The sequence below is a fragment of the Aythya ferina genome, assembly GCF_964211825.1.
Source record: "Aythya ferina genome assembly, chromosome: 1".
Lineage (NCBI taxonomy): Eukaryota > Metazoa > Chordata > Aves > Anseriformes > Anatidae > Aythya > Aythya ferina.
The window spans coordinates 67679372-67700599 of record NC_140296.1 but is presented as its reverse complement, the minus strand read 5'-3'; the positions used below and the strand labels follow the sequence as shown (position 1 = coordinate 67700599).

Genomic DNA, 21228 nt, shown 5'->3' with positions numbered 1-21228 from the left:
ATTAAGTGATGGTGAAGTCCTCAGGTGTTTACAAAGATATTATTCTACCTGGATTTGTTCTTGCTCTCCTTGTCTTCTCATAGAAGACATCCACTTTTATCCTCCAGGGAAAGCAGAGTGCAGGGCACAGTGGCAGTGCTGAGCCAGAGGTAGGCCATGATCCACACTTCAAGGCAGCTTTACACCAGCATACGTCCATGAGTCCAAACGGATGGACACCTAACTCCTAGTGGTTTAGCAGAAGAATCAGGCCTCTGCAAGGCCACATAGGGAAGAAGCTCCTCAACTGGTAAACACAAAGCCCACAGAGGAAAGGTTCCTGGGTCTATTACTGGTGTCCCAATGAGCAGCGTACATCCTGGACCACCCTGGAAAAGTCAGGCCTCAGCTAAGTCATCTGATGTGTTATGACCCTGATAGGAGAGATCAAAAATGGGGAACAAATTTGAGCTGAGAAGGGATGTTAAAACCTGGGAAGGGAGAAGGACTGAGATGTATGACAGATGCTTAATTGTTTCTCAACAGATGCATGGGCTATGTGCGTGCTGCCTTACAGAAGCGAGTGCGTTCCTTGGTGGATTCAGCTAGCAAAGTATGATTTAAGCCTCATCAAGCAACTGCGTGTCTGAATGAATAGAGAAGCTCATAAAAACGAAAACTGTTTCCTAGCTCAAGCAGCGATCTTCACCGTCTTCTAAGCACGTCTGAAAGACTCAGAGATATCTGAGTTGCAAAAGAAAAAGTTGGCCAAGTGTTGTAATGGCTTGGCACAGCCCCTTGCTGTTTGCTGCTTTGTGTCATTAATTCAGCTTAACCGGTACCCTGGATTCAGTGCTTGCTGCAAGGAAAAAGAGCCAAGATTCTCCTCTGACCTAGATGAAGGACGGCTATTTTCAGGTTACTGACTTGCACTTCTCCTGCGTTCTGCATTATGCAAGGTAGGCGTACTGACTCTGCCATTTTATCACAACATGGTATGACCTAGAAGCATACTGGTATCACATCTGGACTGAACTATGTGAAGAAAAAAAACCAAACACCAAGAAATGTCAGCCATCGAGTAATGGAATCAGGCTCCCTTTTTTTTGCTGCCGTGTTGGCTCTGCATGGTATCTTCAGTTACTGTGAGTCCTCGGTGGCTGGACAGAACCCTAGGTACAACACCAGGTGCAGAGGAAGGCACTGGGATAATACAACTCCAATGTAGGCTGTTAGCAACACAGATGAGAGGTCTAATGCCTTGGGCTGACAGCAGCAAGTCTGAGAGCAGAGCAGCCGAACCAAGCCTTTGGTAGCTTCACAAATACCTCCTCTGTCAAAAGTGCATGTAGAAAGATGCCTAAACTATGGTGCTGAGGAAGAACAGAGGAATACCCAAACCAGGAAATATCTGAGACTCTATGTATGCCTTCCTTGGCCTGGAGCTCTGTTTGAACTCTGATACAGGACACAGCTAGGACACAGGGAAGGTTCTTTCTGTCCCTCTCACTTTCACAAATACATTTAAACTCTAATACAGCTTGGTGACTAAGTCCCCCGCTCCTTGCTATCAAGGGAGATGACAGCACAGATAGCGTGGGGTCAGCTCACACATTTTACTGGTTCATTGGTCACATACATCTAAGAGAATGACTGGCTCCTCTCCCCAGCCACCAAGTTGTTGCTGGCATAATAAATGTTAAAATCATTACAAGCTGAGTTTAAGTGAGCTTGTCTTTTCGGGGGGTAGAACAATTAAGAAGACCCACCATGATGCTGCTGGCAAAAATATCCTCCCAGATGCTACGCACAGCACTGCAAAGAAAGCCACACAGATAGCTGGAGAGAGCACAGCTTTCACTGCAGTGCTGGAAACAGTTGTTCCCTTCTCTCCCACACACGCTTTATATAACCCCTTGTTTGGGAGTCTAATGAGCGCTTGTATAAACAAAACAATGGCTTCCAGCCTTTCTAATACTTCGCAGCCTCAAAACATTCAATAAACATTAGCTAGTAAATAAGCAATTCGCCCCCTGAAGTCAAGGAAGTACATAAGCTGTGACACCAAGGAGAGCTGAGGAAGAGAGACCGAGAAAGAAGTGGAAACAGGGGCAGAGTCTGATCCAGCTGCTGGGGCAGCCTTCACAAGCCATATGCCTCACATCTTATCAGAGTATTTACTTGGGGTATAGCGGTGTGCAATCTAGTAATGAACAGGGCTGAGGATATATAATAAAACATTTTGTCTTCTAGCATATTTAAACTGACAATGGATTTTTAATCAAAGATTAAGAGCACCCCACTGAAGCATACATGTTGTAAACATGTGCATCTTCAAAAGAAAAGACCAAATAGGCTTCCCAGCTGCAGGAGGGAAACAGTATTGGAGAATTAATGAGAGTTCTCTGAAATTAACATGGTTTATATTTTTAATTGTCTTCAGACATTGCAAAAACAACACAGGAATGAATGCATCAGTGGTTTTACATTTCAAAATGCAGCATAAAAGCTCTAGCAGTGAGCACAGAGAACAGAAGCACCATGGCAAGGCATATTTCAGGAATTAACACATCTACAGGTCAGCCCAAATTACTAATGACAGTAGAGCTGCATGAGAGCTGCTGGGACTCCTGTGTGCTCCAGGAATGCCCTTCCCCTGCGGATCCCTCTGGACCAGTGTTTTTCCAGGCCATTCTTGCTTGTGCAGTTGTGCCAAAGATGATGTCTCTCCCCAGGAAGTGTTTTGAGTTACCAGCCTCCAAACTGGCTCTCGCAGTTGCAGATATGAGCTGGAGACCCCAGAATGCCTACTGGGCATCTTCCTATGATTGCAGCTTATGGGGCAATGGAACAACACCTCAGGTTTGCCAGCCACCCTGCAGTAGTGCTTAAGTCCTTAAGATTTTTGGTAGGAGGTAGTCTATAAGCTGTGCAGAGCTGGAAAAAAAAGCCATCAAGTCCAAAGCAAAGAAACTTAACATGCATGAGGCCAGCAGATGCTGTGAGCAGCTGTGTTGACCCAGCAGAGGGAGCAGTGCAGCACTGCAGGAGCTGCACGAGCCCATGCTGCTGCTCAAGCACCCGTGCTGTGGACAGCATCCTGGCTGAGCCAGAAGCCGGTCTCTGAGCCAACACAGCATGAAATGTAACCACCAGCCTGACTGGGGGACAAGGGGCTGTTTTTCTTCAAACACAGCTCATATTGTCAGTGTTGACTGAAACTGCTGTAGAAAAACATCCAGCAGCCCCCCTAAGGAGCTGCTGTTACTTTCCAAGGCAACAGTTTATTACACATGTCGGCACTTCAGCATCATTTCACCCTCTAAGTCTCTGGAGAAAGTTGCCTGTGATTACACAGCTCACAATGGCTGATCTTCAGGCTGCCCTTGAACCAATACTCATCTACCACCCACACTATAAACCACTCATCTCCAGCAATCATAGCAGCCAGTTATACTGGGACTGACCTGATACCTACACTCTCCTCTGGTTGTCTTTTCATGGCCTTGCCTCTAGTAGGAGCTTGCAGTATACCCACATGCTAGAAGTTTCACATACTGAAAGTCCTCCAACTGGAGGACCACAATTCTTTTTTCCTGGCTTCTCATATTCCATTTAAGCTCTCTAGCCTAATATAGATGGAGATATATATCTATATATCTATATATATATATATCTATATATCTATATATATATATATATCTATATAGCCTAATAGATGGAGAAGAGCTCTCTGCAAACAGTTCAAGTGCTCCTAATACCCTCATGACCAGAAAAATAAGGATTTTTTCCAAGTTGCACTACAGAAAGTGGCAGCACCTCATGGATGACTATGGGGCAAATGCAAGAAATACAGGCTCCCAAGTCTTGGCCTAGTAGAGTCAATTAGGAGGAGTTCTCCAAATAACCTTTTTGTCTGAATGGATTAATACATCTGAACATAGTAGGCAGCAGGGTCTTTCTGTGCTATAAGTAGAGCAATTATTAACTAAATGCCTGATAATGCACATGTAATGTCCTAGAATTTAAGTGCATCCTGCTGGTGAAGCTGCTAAACAAAACCTGCAGCACAAACATGGTACATCCTCACTGGTATTACAATCTAGAGTAAAAACCCAGGAGTGCTTATGTAGCCTTTCAAATCATGTAGCTGTAGGACACAAATGTTGGAAGGTCCTGGAAAAGACTACTTTCCGTATTACCCTTTAATGCTTTGCTTGATCTGGATCCTAATAGAACAAGCCTCAAAGAAATTAAGAAGCATCTTATCTAGGAAGTCTTCTTAAGACTGCATCCTGATCTTTAATGCTCAGACACTGGCCACATTTATACACCTTCTGTTGAAGACTCCTCACATTGCACTCCATAAACGCAGAAACTTAAGAGGAAAATTCCACCACCCTTGGGCCAAGGCACGTGTGGTAACACTCTCAAGTTACAGCACAGCCCTACTTCAGCATTCAAAAGTGAGAGAAAAATATAAGGACAGTAAAGCTGATGTATAGGGAAGTCCAGTGTAAGTCTCTTGAGTGCATCTACTTACACCAAATAGTTCACTTCAGACCTCCTCATGGGCACAGTTGTCAGATGAAGCAGACTCTCACACATATTGAATAAACAGATCCCAGCTACCCACCCCCATGCTTTGAAGATAATAGGCCAGGTTTCCCTAGATAACTGCACTGGAAAGAAAATGATGCAACAAATATTTTATAGAAGTGGAGAAGACCAACATGAGTCCATTTCACACGTGGGTATTCATAAAAGTAGTCTGTCAGCTTTCTTTTGAAGGACATAGCAAGAACTGAACTAGCAACCCTGTCTTCGGCACTTCTCAGACAAGCACCCAGATACACATACGAATATAAACCAAAAGTTGCCAAAACAAAAAAAAAACATGTAGAGGTCCAGGCTGTAGAAGATGCCAGCACCAGCAGAAACACAAGCTCAGGAGCCTGGTGGCAGCTAGAACTCCTGTGACCAGACATTTTTGTGGGGTGGCTTAAGAAGACCATGTCTCTTTGGCAGAAGCTCAGGGAGAACATTAGGTGGCACTCCTCCTTGAGCAATGGTCACGCAGGAGAAGAGCTTGCTCAGCTCCTCATCGTTTCTCACAGCCAGCTGGATGTGGTGGGGCAGGATCCTGGATTTCTTGTTCTCCCGTGCAGCATTCCCTGCCAGCTCCAAGACCTCTGCTGTCAGGTACTCCAGCACCGCAGCCAGGTAGATGGCAGAGCCAAGACCAACCCTGTCAGCATAGCTGCCTCTCTTAAGGAGCCTGTAGACACGACCCACGGGAAACAGCAGACCAGCCATGGATGATTTAGTTTTCTTTGGCACAAGGAGGAGCTTGGGGTTTTTCTTGTTGTGTTCAGACATTCTAACAATCTAGTACAAAAGGAAAAGGAATTAAACAAAGACACCACCACCAAAAGCTCAGCATTTATGTTCCTTCCATCCTCCTCATTCCACTGCCTAATTCCTTAGGAAGTCATTTTTCTTCTCAGAAAGATTGCTAGTTCTTTCATACTTTTGTCTGAAGGAGCAGATGGGTCTGGCTGCTCCTCTAGGAGCCTGACAAGTTTCCAGCCAAGAGGCATCTACAGGCTCAATCAGAGCAGCAGGCCGGCCATCTGCCAGACCTCCAGGACTTTTCAAGAGAGTAAAGAGAAACTTAGGAGCAAGATCCAGAAAGGAGCATTTCTGTTAACGAGACAAAGTTAAGCAAACAAGGCTCCAGGATACCCATGAGAGTCCAGAAACCCTGCAGGGAACCTTTATTGAACTTACCTCTGGTAAAAGAAAACAAGAAAGCACCACACTAAGCAGCTTCTATCATCATAGCCTTGAGATAACCCATGCTAGAAATTAATACATTTTTTTCTGTTGTTACATTAGAAAAATATATCTGCTGGAAGCCACTTCAAGTGGATCTTGCCAAAGGTGAGGGGACCTATTGCTGCAAAGTAACAGGTCACAACGAGGAACGAGACTTATGAGAAGAGACACTTAGTTTTTCACATCAGACACCAAAATCACTCTGCTCAGCACACTATGCATCAGACTACTACAAATGCATGAGTGCCATCTGCTTGTGTAGTATTACTCCCATTTCAACAACTCTCTATTACTTCTTACTGACAAAGTCTCTGGTATTGAATAGCACTTACTCCTCTTTAATGTGTAAGATAAAACAGCTAAGAGATGAACACAGGAAGGTTCTGCTCCTGTATATAGATTTGCTTTTAAGATTTGATCATTAGGTGTTTTTTAGGTAATGGGAGGCACCACCCAGATTTGGTGATGAACTAAGTCAGATACCAAACTGAAGCCCCTAGAAATAGAAAAAAAAAAATATATATATATTCTTATGGGAAGTTTCTGAAGGCCCTAGGAAAAAAACTAATTTTAGAAATAGCCCAGATAAGTAAATAAAATTAAATAACCACCTTAACCAACAGCCTTATGCCAACTCAGAACTTATAAAACTCAAGAGCTTACCTAACATGGAAATATAAAACATCTATTCTTAAAAACAAAATTTACCTGAATGAGTTATTATCCTTTTCCTCAACAATATCATAACCCAAATCTACTAGACTACACTTCCTACAAAGAGCTGCCCCCTTTTAAACTCTGTAGTGGTAGCCGTATCATTAGCACCTCTTCTGTCATTTAATGCCACCTGGGTGAGCGATGATTCAGCCTCTCAAAATGGAAAACAATCAAGGTCACAACACTTGAGCAACTCGATACAGTACTCAAGAGCATGTGAATTTGTCACTATTCCTTGTAGAGCTGCTTAGCACTTTGTCAGCTGATGTTCTCCTCTGAAAACATGCATTTATTTACTGACTTAACGAATGGCAATACCCCTGATTGGCAGTTCATTTATTACAACTGGAAGGGGGCACAACTCATCCTGCTGTAGTCATCAAGAATTAAACACAACAAGTTATACCCTGGTTGTTTGTGCTGCCAGCAGTGGCCGAAGTGCCTTGTGACCCCACTGCAGAGCCTGAGAAAGCTCAGGACCTCTGGCATTGGGTTGTTTGCATTCTATGGCTTGTCCCCATTTGTCACTTTTTTTTTTTTTTTCAAAGTCATGCATAGTTGTGTTGCAGGTCATAATACGTCCCTTTTAGAGTTCAGTGTAATTGAATCATTGTTTTTTTTTGTTTGTTTGTTTGTTTGTTTTTTTTTTCAACATGTAAGTGCTGAAGGGTTGAGCCCTGGCACAACAGAAACTTTGACTGAGCAGATAGGTTCGAAGTTATCCATCCTCTGTCACTGCAAAGCCAGATGGGTGAGTTTTCAGATCACTCTGATATCTGGTTAATTTACAAATAGCTTAAACTCTTGGCTAGAAGAAAGCAATTGAGATTGATTTTGATCAAAGAAATACCTAAAAATGGACCTTTGAGTTGGACCAGTACCTTACCACAGTCTTCGGTGTGCCCACAGTCTCTGGGTATAAGCAAAGAGAAGGCCACACTGCTCCCTCAGTCTTTTGTCATACAGAAAATGTCAGGTGAAGGCATTTCTAGGAGCTGTGTGAACACTGGACATGCCTTGGGGGGATGTTTGGTGCAGTGCAGAGCAGAGCCACAGGAGCAGCACTATCACTGAAACACAGTCCTCTTAGATCAGCAGAGGATGCTATAGATGGTGCTATAAATGCCACACTTAAAACTGCATGAAATTAGTACATTCCTTGAGTCTTCCCTCATTACTGCAAACATGTAGACTTTTGCTTGCTTGAAAGAAATAATCATTCCAAGACCTGTTTTCATTTGCCGTGGTCAGATGGAGGAACTAATTTGAGTTTCATATGTTCATTTCTCATATGCCTCCCTTGAAGTTTTTCTTTTTTTTTTTTTTTCTCCATTAATAGGCGTAAACACTCAGCACATAGCTGAAGTTGCATGTACCACATCTTTACTATATTCACAAAGCTGCAGATCTACATTTTTACTTCAGTTGCAGGTTAGCCAAGATCTCATTAATTTGCTCTTTGAAAACAGGCATTGAGTCTTCCAGTTGCCTACCACCGTAGAAATGAAGGTAGCTGCTCTGCCAGGTATCTTTCTCTCCTGCCCAAGCGTAATTTTGAGACATTTACTTTGCATATCTCACACAGCTCTGATGTCCTTCAGGATCATAAAACCTGACCTGTAGGCTTTGACACACTGATGCTTTGAAGAGGGCAAATGAGCCAGGTCAAACTCAAAACAACAGGCAGATCTTATTCAGATAACAGTTTGATGCTTTGGCTTCAGGTTGGGAAGCTGGTCCTTATCAGCACTTGTGTTAGATGCTGTGAATTTTGTGAGATGGTGCCTTGGGGCCAGACTGATCCTAACACAGCTGCACCAGACCACTGGTTTCCCCATCAGCAGGGAGCCTCTGCATCAATTACAAACAGAGAGAAAATCCCAGTAACCCCCCTGAAGGAAGGGATTTGCTTTAAGTGAGTTGGTCAGAGATGGCTTAGGGAATTGTTTGGAGCTGGAGATGTTTGTTTTTCTGCACTGATAGAAACAGGATGGTCACCTCTACTGGCAGCACAAACACTGTACTGGGCTTCAAATACACTTCCTATAGTCAGTATGACAAGGGGACAGTGGTTTAGACTCATGTTGGAGGCTCTCTCTACTGCTTGTAGAGCTGCAGTGAGCATTAAAGCAAACAGTTACTTCTGAAGCAGAGTTAACCTACCAGGTGCTGAACCAACTGCATTAGGAGTTTGTGACAGAAGAAGAGTTCAGATGAATGGCAATGCATCATGACTCCTCTGCCTGCTCCACAACTGTTACTTAAAACATGTTTTTGAAAGTTAATATACTTTTATTTTTTTTTTTGAGAGTTATTTGGGTGATATGCTAGATGTAAAAAAGAAAACCACATTTCTTGGATTCTTAGATCCCTGGAAGGAGAGCAGTGAAGAGAAAGGAGAACAACTTTGCTTTATAGTAAGTTTATTAGAAACTTTAAAAAAAAAAAAAACACATTAAAATTCAGTGGAAAGAGTACAAACAGATAGTCACATACAAAACTGGTGCTAGAGTCCCATCATCAATAAGTGCACAGACCAGACCAGGAAAAGCAGGTTTCACTGGCTACCAGGTTGTTCTGCAGAAGTAGCAGCACTTTGGGTAGTTTTCTTTGGAAGGAGCTCGGAAAGGATATTTGGCAAAACCCCTCCTTGAGCAATGGTCACGCAGGAGAAGAGCTTGTTCAGCTCCTCGTCGTTTCTCACAGCCAGCTGGATGTGGTGGGGCAGGATCCTGGATTTCTTGTTCTCCCGTGCAGCGTTCCCTGCCAGCTCCAAGACCTCCGCTGTCAGGTACTCCAGCACCGCAGCCAGGTAGATGGCAGAGCCAAGACCAACCCTGTCAGCATAGCTGCCTCTCTTAAGGAGCCTGTAGACACGACCCACGGGAAACTGCAGACCAGCTGATTTAGATTTAGATTTCTTTGTTTTAGATCCAGGTTTGCCAGCCACTGCATTTTTCTTTCCACGTCCAGACATCCTGACTGGCACAGAGAGACATAGGATTTGAGACCTTTACATTACCCAGGTGCTTGGAAGGGCAAGAAAAGATTACAGCCAGGCAAGTTACACTTCCTACTCTTCCACATCAAGAAGAAAGCTTGTTCTTTTTGCAAGGGAATGGAGAGCTACCCACCACAGTTCATTAACAGCAGAACTAGGATTTTAACTTCTACTGCCCTTTTATAGCCTGCCTTTTGGTGCCTTTTTGGCTTTTCATAAAGCCAGAGTGGTTTGAAAAGCTGTGAAGACTATCAAAGCAGATATGGATAGCTTAAAAAAAAAAAAGTCTTTTTCTCTGGTACTTAGTTTGTATTGGAGATTGGGGCACAATGAATCTTCTTATTGAAGACTGTTCTTAAACACTACACCTGTTTTCTCAAATTTAACTTGAGGCTAAGCCTGTCTCTTTATCCAAGAGGAATCTGTATTGCAAGTTCTCCCATTATTTAGATCTCCATTTTAAGTACAAAAAGTGAAAGAAAAGTGAAAGATTCCTATTACCCGAAGCATCTTACACCTGAGGTACTCCGAGAGGTTTTCAAACAAGTTCCTAAATTAATTCCCTGAGGGACATTCTCTAGCTGCCGTGAGAATACTGAAGATGTTCTGCAGTAGTAAGAGGAAGAATCATCTTGGACAGAATACTGCTAACAAAAATAGACATTATAGCCAATTTAGAATGAAGTCAAGAATAATGAAATTCAGCCCAATTAGAATGGCAAAAATAATTATCTAAGTACTATTTAGAATCTGAGTAAATCCGATAGTTAACTTTCAGCACAGCTGTAAGATACAAGAACATCTATCACCAGATTAGCATAGCTTTTTGTTTAGTTTCTATAGAGAAACCATAGATATAGAAGAAAAATCAGAATAAGATTTCAGAGGGAAGAACCAAAGCAAATCAAAAGAATACAACCCATAGCAAAATTCAGGCAAACCAAGCCATAGCTTATTAACTCTAATATCAGTCAGACTCCCCCCAATCTCATTTTCTGATTATTCTCATTACAGATGTACTATAAATATACTTTATAAAATAACCCCAAATTTTTCACTATCTACTATAGATGAAAAAGATATCCTGTTACCTTTGGAAAAAAAATCTTATTTTAGCCCAGTCTGTGCCTTACTACAGTCAAAGGCAAGCAAACCAAATATCATTCACCCTAGCTCTAGGGAGCAGTGCCTTTTTATTAGCAACATTTTCTCCTCATTAGTTGGTCACCTGGACAATTAATGAGTCATTCCCACCTGTGGCTCACCTTCCTCCTAACCCTTGATTTGAGGGAAAAGGAAGAAATACATTATAGACACCCTGAAGTGAATTCTCTGGGGGGAAGCAAGCCTGTCTCGAAGGGCCAAGCTACAGCTATATTTCAGTCTCTCTGTGACAGTGCCAGCTCTTAGCCACTCTGCCTGGAGTATTTCTGTCCGTACACCATGTGTAAAAACAATCTTCTCTTTCCTGCTGAGGCTTGATTTTCAAAAGTACATAGAGGAGATGCGATTTGTAAATGCCAAGTATTTTTAGTTGGGTGAGAGAGGTGGAAACAGCGTGTTATGTGTGCCCTAGGCAGAGGGAGCCTTTGGGTGAAGAGGCCAGAGAGAGACTCTTAGCTTTGCTCATATTGTGTGAACAAAGCCCCATCAAGTGACAGGACTGGGCTGCTCCTAGGGCTTGGGGCTCTTCTTGTAACTCAGGGTTTGCTGTGGGAACAGGGGCTCCTGGTGGTCAGGGTCCTCGGTTAGTTCCTCTGAGTTAACCTGGCAAGAATCTCAAGAAATTCACAAGTGAATGTTTTCACTTGTTGGAACCTTTTAAACAATGATGGTGTGCTGTGTTTGTGCTCATGTTCTTTCTGTTTGCTTCTTGGTGTCCGGAATAGGTTCCAACCAGCAACATGCATGAACCGTGGTGAGTGGTGTTTCAGCCACAGAAGATGAATATTACCAGCAGGTCCTCTGTAAAGCCCAGGCTCTGATAAAACAGTTGCACACTGAAAACTGGCACAGACGGCTAAGCCTTCAGTTCTGCATGCGGGATAGTATCTGTGGGTCAGAGCCAAAAGACTTTCTTCAAGAGGGCCCGCAGAAGACTTCAAAATTGTGATCCCAAAAGCCTGAGCTCAGGTGTTAGCTCACTGGAAGGTGCTGTAGCCCACTCCTTCCTGCTTTAATATTTCTCACATCACCTATAACTGTGGCTCCAACACCACTCAGAAAACTGCACTTTTCACAAGGATGAGCACTCAGTGCACCTAGGCACCAAGAAGAGTCTTCCTCCCCTCCAGGGCCCTGGGAGGTGGGTAAGGGACACTCTCCACTCATCCAAATATTCACCATAATGATTGATGTTGTCTCCAAGCACAGCTGTGGCTATCCATTTCTTTTAAATTGGAGGTAGACAGAGTAGTTTCTCTGCATGATCAGAAAAAGCACAGTCCTGAGGCCTGTGGGCTCGTTGTGGTGGGGCAGTTTTCTGGGGACCCAGAGCTCAGCACCCCATTCCTGGATGAGTTTGCTGGCCACCAGGCTAAGGCTCAAAATGGAGGGGGAGGCAGGAGCAGGCCTCTTCCCACTTCTCCTCTGATGTATGTTTTTAAGAAGAAAGTCTAAGATCTGCTCAATTATTTTCAGAGGAAGACGTGCCTTTTTTTAGGGAATGGGGTGCTGATCCTAAATGGAATGGTGGAGGCATGGACAAAAACTGTGTGTTAAAAATAGGTAATACGTAGTTTAGTTTTGTTTATTTATTTAAAGAGAGCATCAAAAGAAAAATGAGAGGAGCCAGTGAAGCAATAACACAGGGTATGAACTACAGACGGATGAGAATGGACTCAATGCAGAAATAAAGAAGTGTCACAGAGAAAAACTAAGGTAGAAGAGAGCCCCCAAACCCATCAAATACGTTTTCATGCTTATGGAGAAATATTCCCTATGGTTGACAATTTTATTTATGTATTTATTTATATTTTTCTGTGATGGTGCTTAGTTTGGTTTACGTGCTTACGGAAGCACGGAATGGCTGAGGTTGGAAGGGATCTCTGGAGGCCACCTGGTCCAACCCTACTGCTCAAGCAGGTTGTTCTAGGACCAACAGGTTTAGTGTAGCTTCAGGAAGGTGTCTGGTGAGGTTGAGGAGCTGAGGCTGTGCCCAGCTCAGTGTGCTGTCTGCTAGGCATACCATGCCCCAGGGCCATGCTGCTTCCCCAGAACAACTGGTGGCTGACAAGGACAAGCTAGCCGTGGCTGGGCAGGAGCAGTAGGGCTCTGTGGCCACATCATGAGAGTACCCATGAACTTATGTTAGAGCAGGGAGTGTAGGAACTTCTGTTCTGCCCCACAGAAAATGCACCTTCTCTAGCTCCATCACATCCATGCTGATGCTGATTTGAGGGGGGTGAGGAGAGGGTGGTGGCATCTCTGTACGCATTGTTTTATTGTAATTGAATTATTAAGGCTTTTATTGCATTAAAGCCTCACTGAGAGGGGCGCTGGGCATTGCCTGTTAAAGGCAGTGCAGTGCTGGCTACTCTCGAGGGACCCCGAGGAAATGGAGACCGCTTAGCACTAGCCTCACGCCACAGACTCAGCGGGACACTGGGACGGATGAGCCTGGGATCTCGCAATGACCAGGCAACCATGGGATGGCTTTAGGTCCTCCAAGCAGGGAACACCACCAATTATTAATTAACCAGGCTGCGGCGCTTGACACTAAACCCTTTCCCTGCCATCACGCCGCAGCGCTGGGCGGCAGCAGAGGCAACACGAGAACCCCTCCCAGCCCCGATTTGGGGCCCTACCACACGCTCAGCCTCCCTCCTAAGGCCAAAACCCTTCGCTATGTCCAACCCTGCCCCATAGGGCCGAGCCGCCCGGCCCTAATTAGGCACTGAAGGAAGCAGCAGCCCCGCTCCGCTCCGCCCCGCTCCGCCTCCCCCCGGCCGCGCCGCGCACGCCGGGACCGGGCCCAGCCCAGCACCGCTGAACCCCGGGCCCCGGCCCCGGCCCTGCCGGCAAGATGCAGGTGAGGGCCCGGGGGGCTCGGGCAGCCGGTCCCGGGGTGCGGGGGAGCCCGATGGGGACCGGGCGGGGCCGCCCCGGTGCTCCCCGCCGCAGCCCGGAGCTCCCTGCTTGGGGCGGGCGGGCCCGGCATGGCCCCGAGCCGGGGGTGCGCGGCGGCGGGGCTCGCGGCCGCCTCTCTGTTATATTTCTGTTTGCTGTGTTATTTCTTTAAGCTGCTGGTCCTGAGGGGGCTTGGGGACTTGGCTCGAGTCAGGGAGGAGCTAAAATCAAGAGGACGAGTGTTTATCGCCGGGTTTTCCTGTTTAGAACAAGGAACTACAGGATAACTTGAATACTCGAGCTTGTCAGCAATACATAGGCGCCTGTGGGCCTTCTTCTTTGGGATTATTGGAGCTGTTTGCTTACAAAAGCTTCTAAAACTCAGGCATAGATTTAAATCTGATCCCTAGCCGTGGCCTTATCCAGCAGTGGCCACGCGCGCTTCTCTCCAAGCGCTGCTGTAGGCACACCGACAGACCCCACCAAGGAGGCTCAGGCCACAAATAAAAAGTCACAGTCACTTTTTTCAGTCCCCTCTTGGGGCCACAAAAAGCCTCAGGAGGGTGCACACTGAATCTCCAATGCTATGCAGACAGTTACTGCCGTATTAATGCCATGTGTCCCTTGAAAAACTTGCTTCTGCTAACTTCTGGATGTGTCAAAGTGCTTGTTGAACGCATGCCATCCGTTTCTTGTTTCTTTGTAGGACCCAGACAAAGACACGGAGTGGAATGACATCCTGCGCAAGAAAGGCATCCTTCCTCCCAAGGAGAACCTCGAAGAACAGGAGCGTGCAAAGGAGGAGGAGCAGCTGATGATCCTTCAGAAGTCTCTTGGTGAGTTTATATGCCTGTGAGGCAATGTGTCCTTTGCTAAACCTGTAAGGGATACCAGAGATAATTCTTGTGTAGCGTGACCATCTGTTGCCAGTATCAGACAAATATGTTCCTGAATACATGGTTCTTTCAGGACAGGAAGACTTTGTTCTCAACGCCAATGCCATGTTTTTATAAATGTAAATGTTTCAAAGCTGAAATAAGAACAGTCTGAAGGGAGTTTGTCATATGAATGCACAAATAAAAGTATCTAATGAACATGATCGTTACCTGTTGTATGCTTCCTCTGTTATTCAGGCACCCCTGCTGTATTGCATGTCTCTGCTGCAGTCACAGAACTTGAAAGCTAGCTCAGGTACTTCTATGCCAGTGTAGCCAGCCTCAGGCTCAGTTCTTTACATCAATGTATATATCAATGCATATACCATTTATATGTATAGAGCGCATAATATTTTCTAAAAATCCAGTAACAATAATATTGCAGGGAAAAAACGTTTTGTATAGTTAATCTATCCTTAAAGTAAATAAATTCTGTTAGACTGAAAGGCAGAAGTTTCTCAGAATGAGATTTTTGCTGATTTGATATTGCTTCCATTCTAGTGAAGACTTATGAGGACATGACTCTGGAAGAGCTAGAAGAAAATGAAGATGAATTTAATGAGGAAGATGAGAAAGCTATTGAAATGTACAGGTTAGAGCATCATACAGAACTTGGTTTTAATAAAAACCGGAGCATGTGGTTGTTTTTGGGTATTTTGTTTTGTTTGTTTTATAGATACAGATACATGCTATTAGATGGTGTTGAAGAGAGGAAGGATGTTCTTAGGCCTGATGCTAGAAAAATTGCAATGTGTTTCTGATCTCATGTGGACCTTTTGAGTGTCTTTAATAGAATAGTGGAGTTCAGATTCAGTGTCCTTTATTTACAACCTAATTTTGCAGAGATAATGTATGCCCACCGAGCGAATAGTGAAATGGGGACTGTGAGAGCTTTGATAATCGGCTTCAAGTTTTCTCATTTTTTGTAGGAGTGACAATAAGGTGCTGCATAGTTATGATTGCAGTGTTGATTTACCATCATCTCTTTCTCTTCTTCATCTCATGACTTTTACCATCTAGTTTGGTGGTGTAGTATCTACAGAAGAAATGTCTGCAGAGGGCAGAGATGACAAATTCCATTTATGAAACATAGTTGTACTTATTGTATGCTGATGGCTTTAACTTGTGACAAAAATGTAAGAACATCTGTAGCCTACATTAACTTACTTTTGTTGCTTTGGGGTTTGAAGATGTTTGTAATCTGCCACTGAAGTCTAGATTTAGACTATAAATGTTTTTCTATCAACAGTGCATCTGTTTTTAATATTTCTTTCCTATTTCTTGTTGTACAGACAGCAACGGTTAGCAGAAATGAAAGCAGCTCAAATGAAGAATAAATTTGGGGAAGTTTCGGAGATTTCTGGAAAAGATTATGTTCAAGAGGTTACCAAAGCTGGAAAAGGTATATGGGTAGTCCTGCACCTCTACAAACAAGGGTAAGAATTTTTCTGCTAAACCTTTCACTGTCAGTGGCTGAAAATACTCTAGACAAGTGTATAGTTAATGTGGAAATTAAGGAACTGATTCTGGAGTTACAAGAAATACTGAATTAATAATTTCCTTACTGTTGGCTGAAGACAGGCAAACTTTGCTCTTAAAACAAACTTTGCTCTTGAAAGGATGTTACCAGGAAATGGCTCTTTTATATATGTATATACACACACTGCGCTGTGTGATTAGTCTTTCTGTAGAGGTAGAGGTCTTCCCATTTCTGCTGCCACGGAAATACTGATCTTTGAAAATTATTCTGGGTAAAGTGCCAAGTGCTTTTCTTCGTAGAAGAATCGCTGTGTGGCTTTGACCTGTTTGCTAGATGCATAAAAACAGAGTGAACAAGGTTTTCAGTCCTGTCAACGTAATGGAACATCTTGTTAAAAAGGTCTTATAAGTAGATGTAATTTTCTGGGAAGGTCTAGAAATATTTGATTTTGTTTGTTGTCTCTAACTGCCTCACAGGTATTTGTTGTCATTAGCTTCCTCATTTCCAGGAGTTGCTTTTCTTTCTGTTTTACTTGTTCTCATGCAATTTTCAAACACCATATCTTTTAAACCAAACTCTTTATATAAAAGGGGGGAAAGTGGTACTGCTAATATTTAAAAAAAAAAAAGAAAAAAGAAACAAAGAAAAACCACCTCCAGTGATGCTGAATTCCTTTGAATGCTGGAGTACTGGACAACAAATGTATTCAGAAGTTGTTTCTGGTACATCTGTCTTGCCAATTAACTGTTACTTCTAACCTTTCTTCTGGTAAAGATTACTGTTGAATGTGTCTTCTAGTTTTTCTTATGCATGTCTATTCTTGTTTTTTACAGAATTCCACTCTGTGCCTTAATAAATCAACATTTGAATGGGCTTGCAAGAAAGTTCAGAGATGTGAAATTCATCAAAGCTATCTCTACCACTTGCATACCCAACTACCCTGATAAGAATCTGCCTACGATATTTGTCTACCTTGAAGGAGACATCAAAGCACAGTTCATTGGGCCTTTGGTGTTTGGTGGCATGAACCTGACAAGGGATGGTGAGTGTCTGCATCTTAAATATTCCAGAGGAAAAGTGAAAATAATGAACAGTTTTGCTGGGAAAGAAAGAAGTGAAGTGGGAATTAGGAGAATGGAAATCACTAAAAGTCATGAGGGTTGTTTTTTTTTTCCCCTACCCTTTTGGCTTAACAATGTGATTGAAGCTATATTGTAAAAGCAGCAGGTGGCTGGGTAGGTCAAGATACAGGTATCTATTTTGTGTGTATGCAAGTATTCACACCTTGTCCTGTGAAGCAAATTTTCCTGAATATATTAAAAGGGCAAGCCCCTACTTTTTTTTTTTTTTTTTTTTTTTTTTACCTGAAAGACTGATCTTGCCACCAGTAGTTCTCTTTCTCTCAAGAGACCCTCTCAAAGAGTTTTTTTTTTTTATTGTTTTTTAACAAAAGCCTGAGATTTTTGGATTACCTTGAACGTGTGCTGTAGAAAACACTTCACTGTCTGAAATTTCAGAAGGAGAAGAGCTTGCCGGTGAGATCACTAATTTGAGAGTAACTAACTCCACATGTAGAGGCTGTCTAATTATGCACTGAAGGGTAGCAGAACATACAGTCATCTTTCTCCCATTTCTAGCTCATAAATAATTGATTTTGAGGGATCCAAAGGTAGCCGAGCCAGCTTAATTCAGTCATTGCAAAAAGCTAGGTACTGAAATTCTACGCTTCCTTTTATTTTTTTTTTTATCTTTCTTTATCCCCTAAGTCTAGGTGACTTCCACTGGAGATTAAAGAAAGTGTGAGGTTGTATTCATTAGTCTGTAATGTCTGAAGGAAATTAGATTTAATGATGGGTTTTGCAGCAGAACTAGGAGAGAGGTTTCAACTGAGTGTTGTATTGACTTTCTACCACTTCTGGGAAGCAATCCAATTTGGGTCTATGTAGTAATAGGCCCACTACCGGTGGTGGAGTTTCTTTTACTGTCTTGAAAGGAACTAATAATAAGTGCATGGGGTAGTGGGGAAGGGGTAGATTGCATCAGTAGAGTACATCCCTGCAAAATAGCTAGAATTCAGATGTGTAAATGGAATTGCTACTTTTCTTTTGCCACTCAGCATACAGTCTGTTCCCTACGTCTTCTGCCTGTGATGGACTTGCTGTACGATGCAAACAGCTGGAATGTATTGGCAGTAGATGTGCAAACCTGGCTTCTGTCCTTACGTGGGTAGAAGGAGGTGGTATTCTCTTTCCCCAGGAGAGCTGCCTTATCTAAAGCTGCTGCCCTGTGTCAATTCTCTCTTTGATTCTCCCCATTGTAATGGGAGCAGGGGGGGACAGGGTGTGCCGTGGGTGGGCTGCAGAGCACTGCTCTGAGCCTGTACTTTGGCTCTGGGGCCTGGGCTGAGATCTGTGCCAGCACTCCTGACTCCTGAAGGGAGAGCTTGGCTGCTGTGGGTGTGGGAGATGGGGCAGGGGCTGGGCTGGGAACCTTTTCTCCTTTTGCGAGTAAACCAGAAAGGCAAAGAACTGTGTATTGAGGTAAACAAGCATGTGTCAAAAAGAGTCAGATGTGGAAAAAGCCCAGTTTTCTCCCCATATTCATGGCACTCTCATTTTGCTTCACGCAGAACTGGAGTGGAAGATTTCAGAGTCAGGTGCCATCAAGACAGACCTCGAGGAGAACCCCAGGAAGCAGATCCAGGACCAGCTCATGTCCTCGATTAGGGCGTGTGTCCCAACCAGGGAAGAGAGTGACTCAGAGGATGACTAACTCCTGCATCAGCACCAAGGGTGATCCAATAGGCCTGCAGCCAGTGTTCCCATCTAAAGCACTGGAAATGCTCATCGAGATCTTGCTGAACCCCAGAAGAGTGTTATTTCAAGACAGACATTTATCTAGAAATTTAAAGGTGGTTGGGTTTTTTTGTGGAGGTGGGGAGGAAATTATTGCAATTTCACTTAAGATCATGAAAGACATTTTATATTATGAAGCTTGAGTAAATATTACTCAAAGGTTTAAAATACAGGCATCAGTAGACACAAAAGTCTCTTGTTATTATTTAAATAAATTGATGGCTGTTTAAAAATATGAAATACTAAGTGGCCTAGAGCCTAATAGTTTTGACATGATTGTGTGTATAAACAGCTGGTCTTAATATGACAGGTTATAGCACAGCTCTGAATTTGGCTTTCTGTTAGTCCATCATGTGTAGATGTTGGCAGAAGGGCCGGCACGAGGCCGGGAGCTGTGAGTGCCAACATCTCCAGAGATGCTGGTGATGGCCGTCACCTCCTGGGACCTGCCAAGTCCAAAACTCCCTTTCATGCGCAATTATTTGCGCAGCAGCAATGCTTCCCCTTTTGCAGGGGGTGCATCTCCAACACCACACTACTGATCAGGAAAGAAAATTTGAGATGGTGGCAATCCAATGTGAAGTTTTGTTGATTTCCTGCACAAAACCAGAAGTCTGATGTGTTACTACAGCAGTGGCATTGCCAAATGAGAGGGGAAAATGATGTTTGAAGATGTCTTCCCATATTAAAACAAAACCAAAAGCCTCAAGCCTCCCATCTTCTTTCTAAAGAAAGCTCTCAATTTGTCTAAGCTTGGGCTAACAAGCTCTGAGCTTTTGCTGAGAAGCCTGTCCCATGGGCATGTTGTATTACTGATGGATTTTGTGGGTGGATGGCACAGAATGTAACACTGTTTAAGCAAAGGTTTGTTTTTTAAGTTTTGTGTTGTTTCGTAATAACTTCAGCATTTTTCCTGCATTTTATCTCTCCAGTAAAATCTAATATGTAGCTTAAATAACAAACAGCTTCACCTGAAGCTCAAGAAACAGTTACAAGACCCTGATGCAAAGCTTTATCTTTGAAATCTGGATGGGGATTTGGGTTCCACTTCTTTTTTTTTTTGTCTTTCTTTTTTGTATTTTTTGATAAAACAGGTAAAACATTTAATGCTGGAAGCGAGCAAAAATGCAGCAGGATAAAAACTGATAAATACTGATTATTACATATTGTACATACTGACGCACTTCTCTTGACACTGGAATATCCAAAATGCTATCAGACCTAGTGTTTTTTTTTGGTACTTGTATCTTTTACAGTCTAGGAAGAGGACAGCTCCTTCTGCCCAGAAAAGCCAAGAAGTGACCTCTATAAAGGATTAACCTACTTTATGTTAAACAGGTTCTAGCAGAAGTCAGCACGTTTTGCTTATTCTTTGCTTGTCCTCATTTAACTGTACTTTTCTTCACATCTTAGAATGACCTCTGAGCACATCAGTTGGGTTTCTTTTGGAGGAAGCCAAGCCAGCCACCAAAGAGCATTTGATCCAAAAAGCTAAGTTAAAGCTAGTCTGAAACGAGACCCTCTGAAATGTGTGTGGAGTGAATGTCACGTCCTCAGCCTCTCTCTCTCCACGTCTGCTGCTCTTAGCATTTCAGTTGACTTAATGCAGTTACAGCTGTCGTACTCCTCTCACCTTATTTTTGAAGTTTCTCAAACTTTCTAGGAAGGAGGATAACATCTACAGTCTATTTTGTGTCATTGCTGCAACAACTTTAATTTAAAATCAGATTTTAAAAGTAAGTAACACTTTGGATATATTTCTGTTTCTGTTTAATCCCTCTTTTGAGCCTCTGTAAGGAGGGAGAGTGGCAGTAACTCCGTGTGTGGGCTTTTCTGATTTTCTAGGCTGTTGATTCATAGACCACAACAGGAGAAACCAGCACTGTATTCTGTTCTGCATCCAGTCTTGGCTGACTGTTGGCAGCTCTGTGCCTACGCTTTTCCATCTCTAAAATGTAAATCCATCATCTTGTTAGTGCCTTTGAGGTTCATCAATGGGAAGAGCCAGGTTCTTTAGTAAGGCTTGCCTAATCTCTTCTCCTCTTCCTTTTGCAAGCTGACGGAGTGTGGAAACCAAGCACATCTTCCATGAAGTCATTATTGTTGCCTCAGGTGTTTTATAAATGGATTCCAAAAAGGCAGCTGTCATCCTTGTATAGTTATAAAGCTTGCCTAGTATGGAGCTTGAGCTAGCTCCAGGAAGGACTTCACCCTAGCTAGCTGATGGGTGATAGATACAATAACTAGTTCACAAGTCCTCCTTCCTGAAAGCAGAGACTGAATCTGGTCAGTTGTCAAAGGCAGCCTTTAGTGGTCCTTTTACCAAACTGAGCTGTGTTCCTGCCCCTCTGTGTC

At 43.3% G+C, this 21228-nt stretch overlaps 2 protein-coding genes and 1 long non-coding RNA gene across 3 annotated transcripts; 1 reads left to right on the top strand and 2 right to left on the bottom strand.

The window, feature by feature from the left end:
• Positions 1 to 4944: 4944 nt before the first annotated feature.
• LOC311431896 (histone H2A-like) lies at positions 4945 to 5358 on the bottom strand (the record flags this gene model as incomplete). The annotated part of the gene is made up of 1 exon (XM_084509872.1): positions 4945 to 5358. One exon carries the CDS (start codon positions 5356 to 5358, stop codon positions 4945 to 4947), a length of 414 nt encoding a protein of 137 aa, XP_084365998.1.
• Positions 5359 to 8722: 3364 nt separating this feature from the next.
• On the bottom strand, positions 8723 to 10718 carry LOC311441300. The gene is made up of 2 exons (XR_014695876.1): positions 10627 to 10718; positions 8723 to 9516 (listed from the first exon to the last, which is right to left on the bottom strand). It is a non-coding gene; the product is annotated as an uncharacterized lncRNA (long non-coding RNA).
• Positions 10719 to 13429: 2711 nt separating this feature from the next.
• PDCL3 (phosducin like 3) lies at positions 13430 to 19578 on the top strand. Its single transcript, XM_084526931.1, has 6 exons — positions 13430 to 13565; positions 14310 to 14439; positions 15040 to 15130; positions 15831 to 15974; positions 16852 to 17060; positions 18648 to 19578. Exons 1-6 carry the CDS (start codon positions 13560 to 13562, stop codon positions 18788 to 18790), a joined length of 723 nt encoding a protein of 240 aa, XP_084383057.1. The 5' UTR covers positions 13430 to 13559; the 3' UTR covers positions 18791 to 19578.
• The last annotated feature ends 1650 nt before the right edge of the window (positions 19579 to 21228 follow it).

Coding starts and splice junctions, on each gene's coding strand:
- PDCL3 (XM_084526931.1), top strand. Junction 14,440..15,039: donor GATCCTTCAGAAGTCTCTTG/GTGAGTTTATAT, acceptor CTTCCATTCTAG/TGAAGACTTATGAGGACATG. Junction 15,975..16,851: donor CTGCACCTCTACAAACAAGG/GTAAGAATTTTT, acceptor TGTTTTTTACAG/AATTCCACTCTGTGCCTTAA.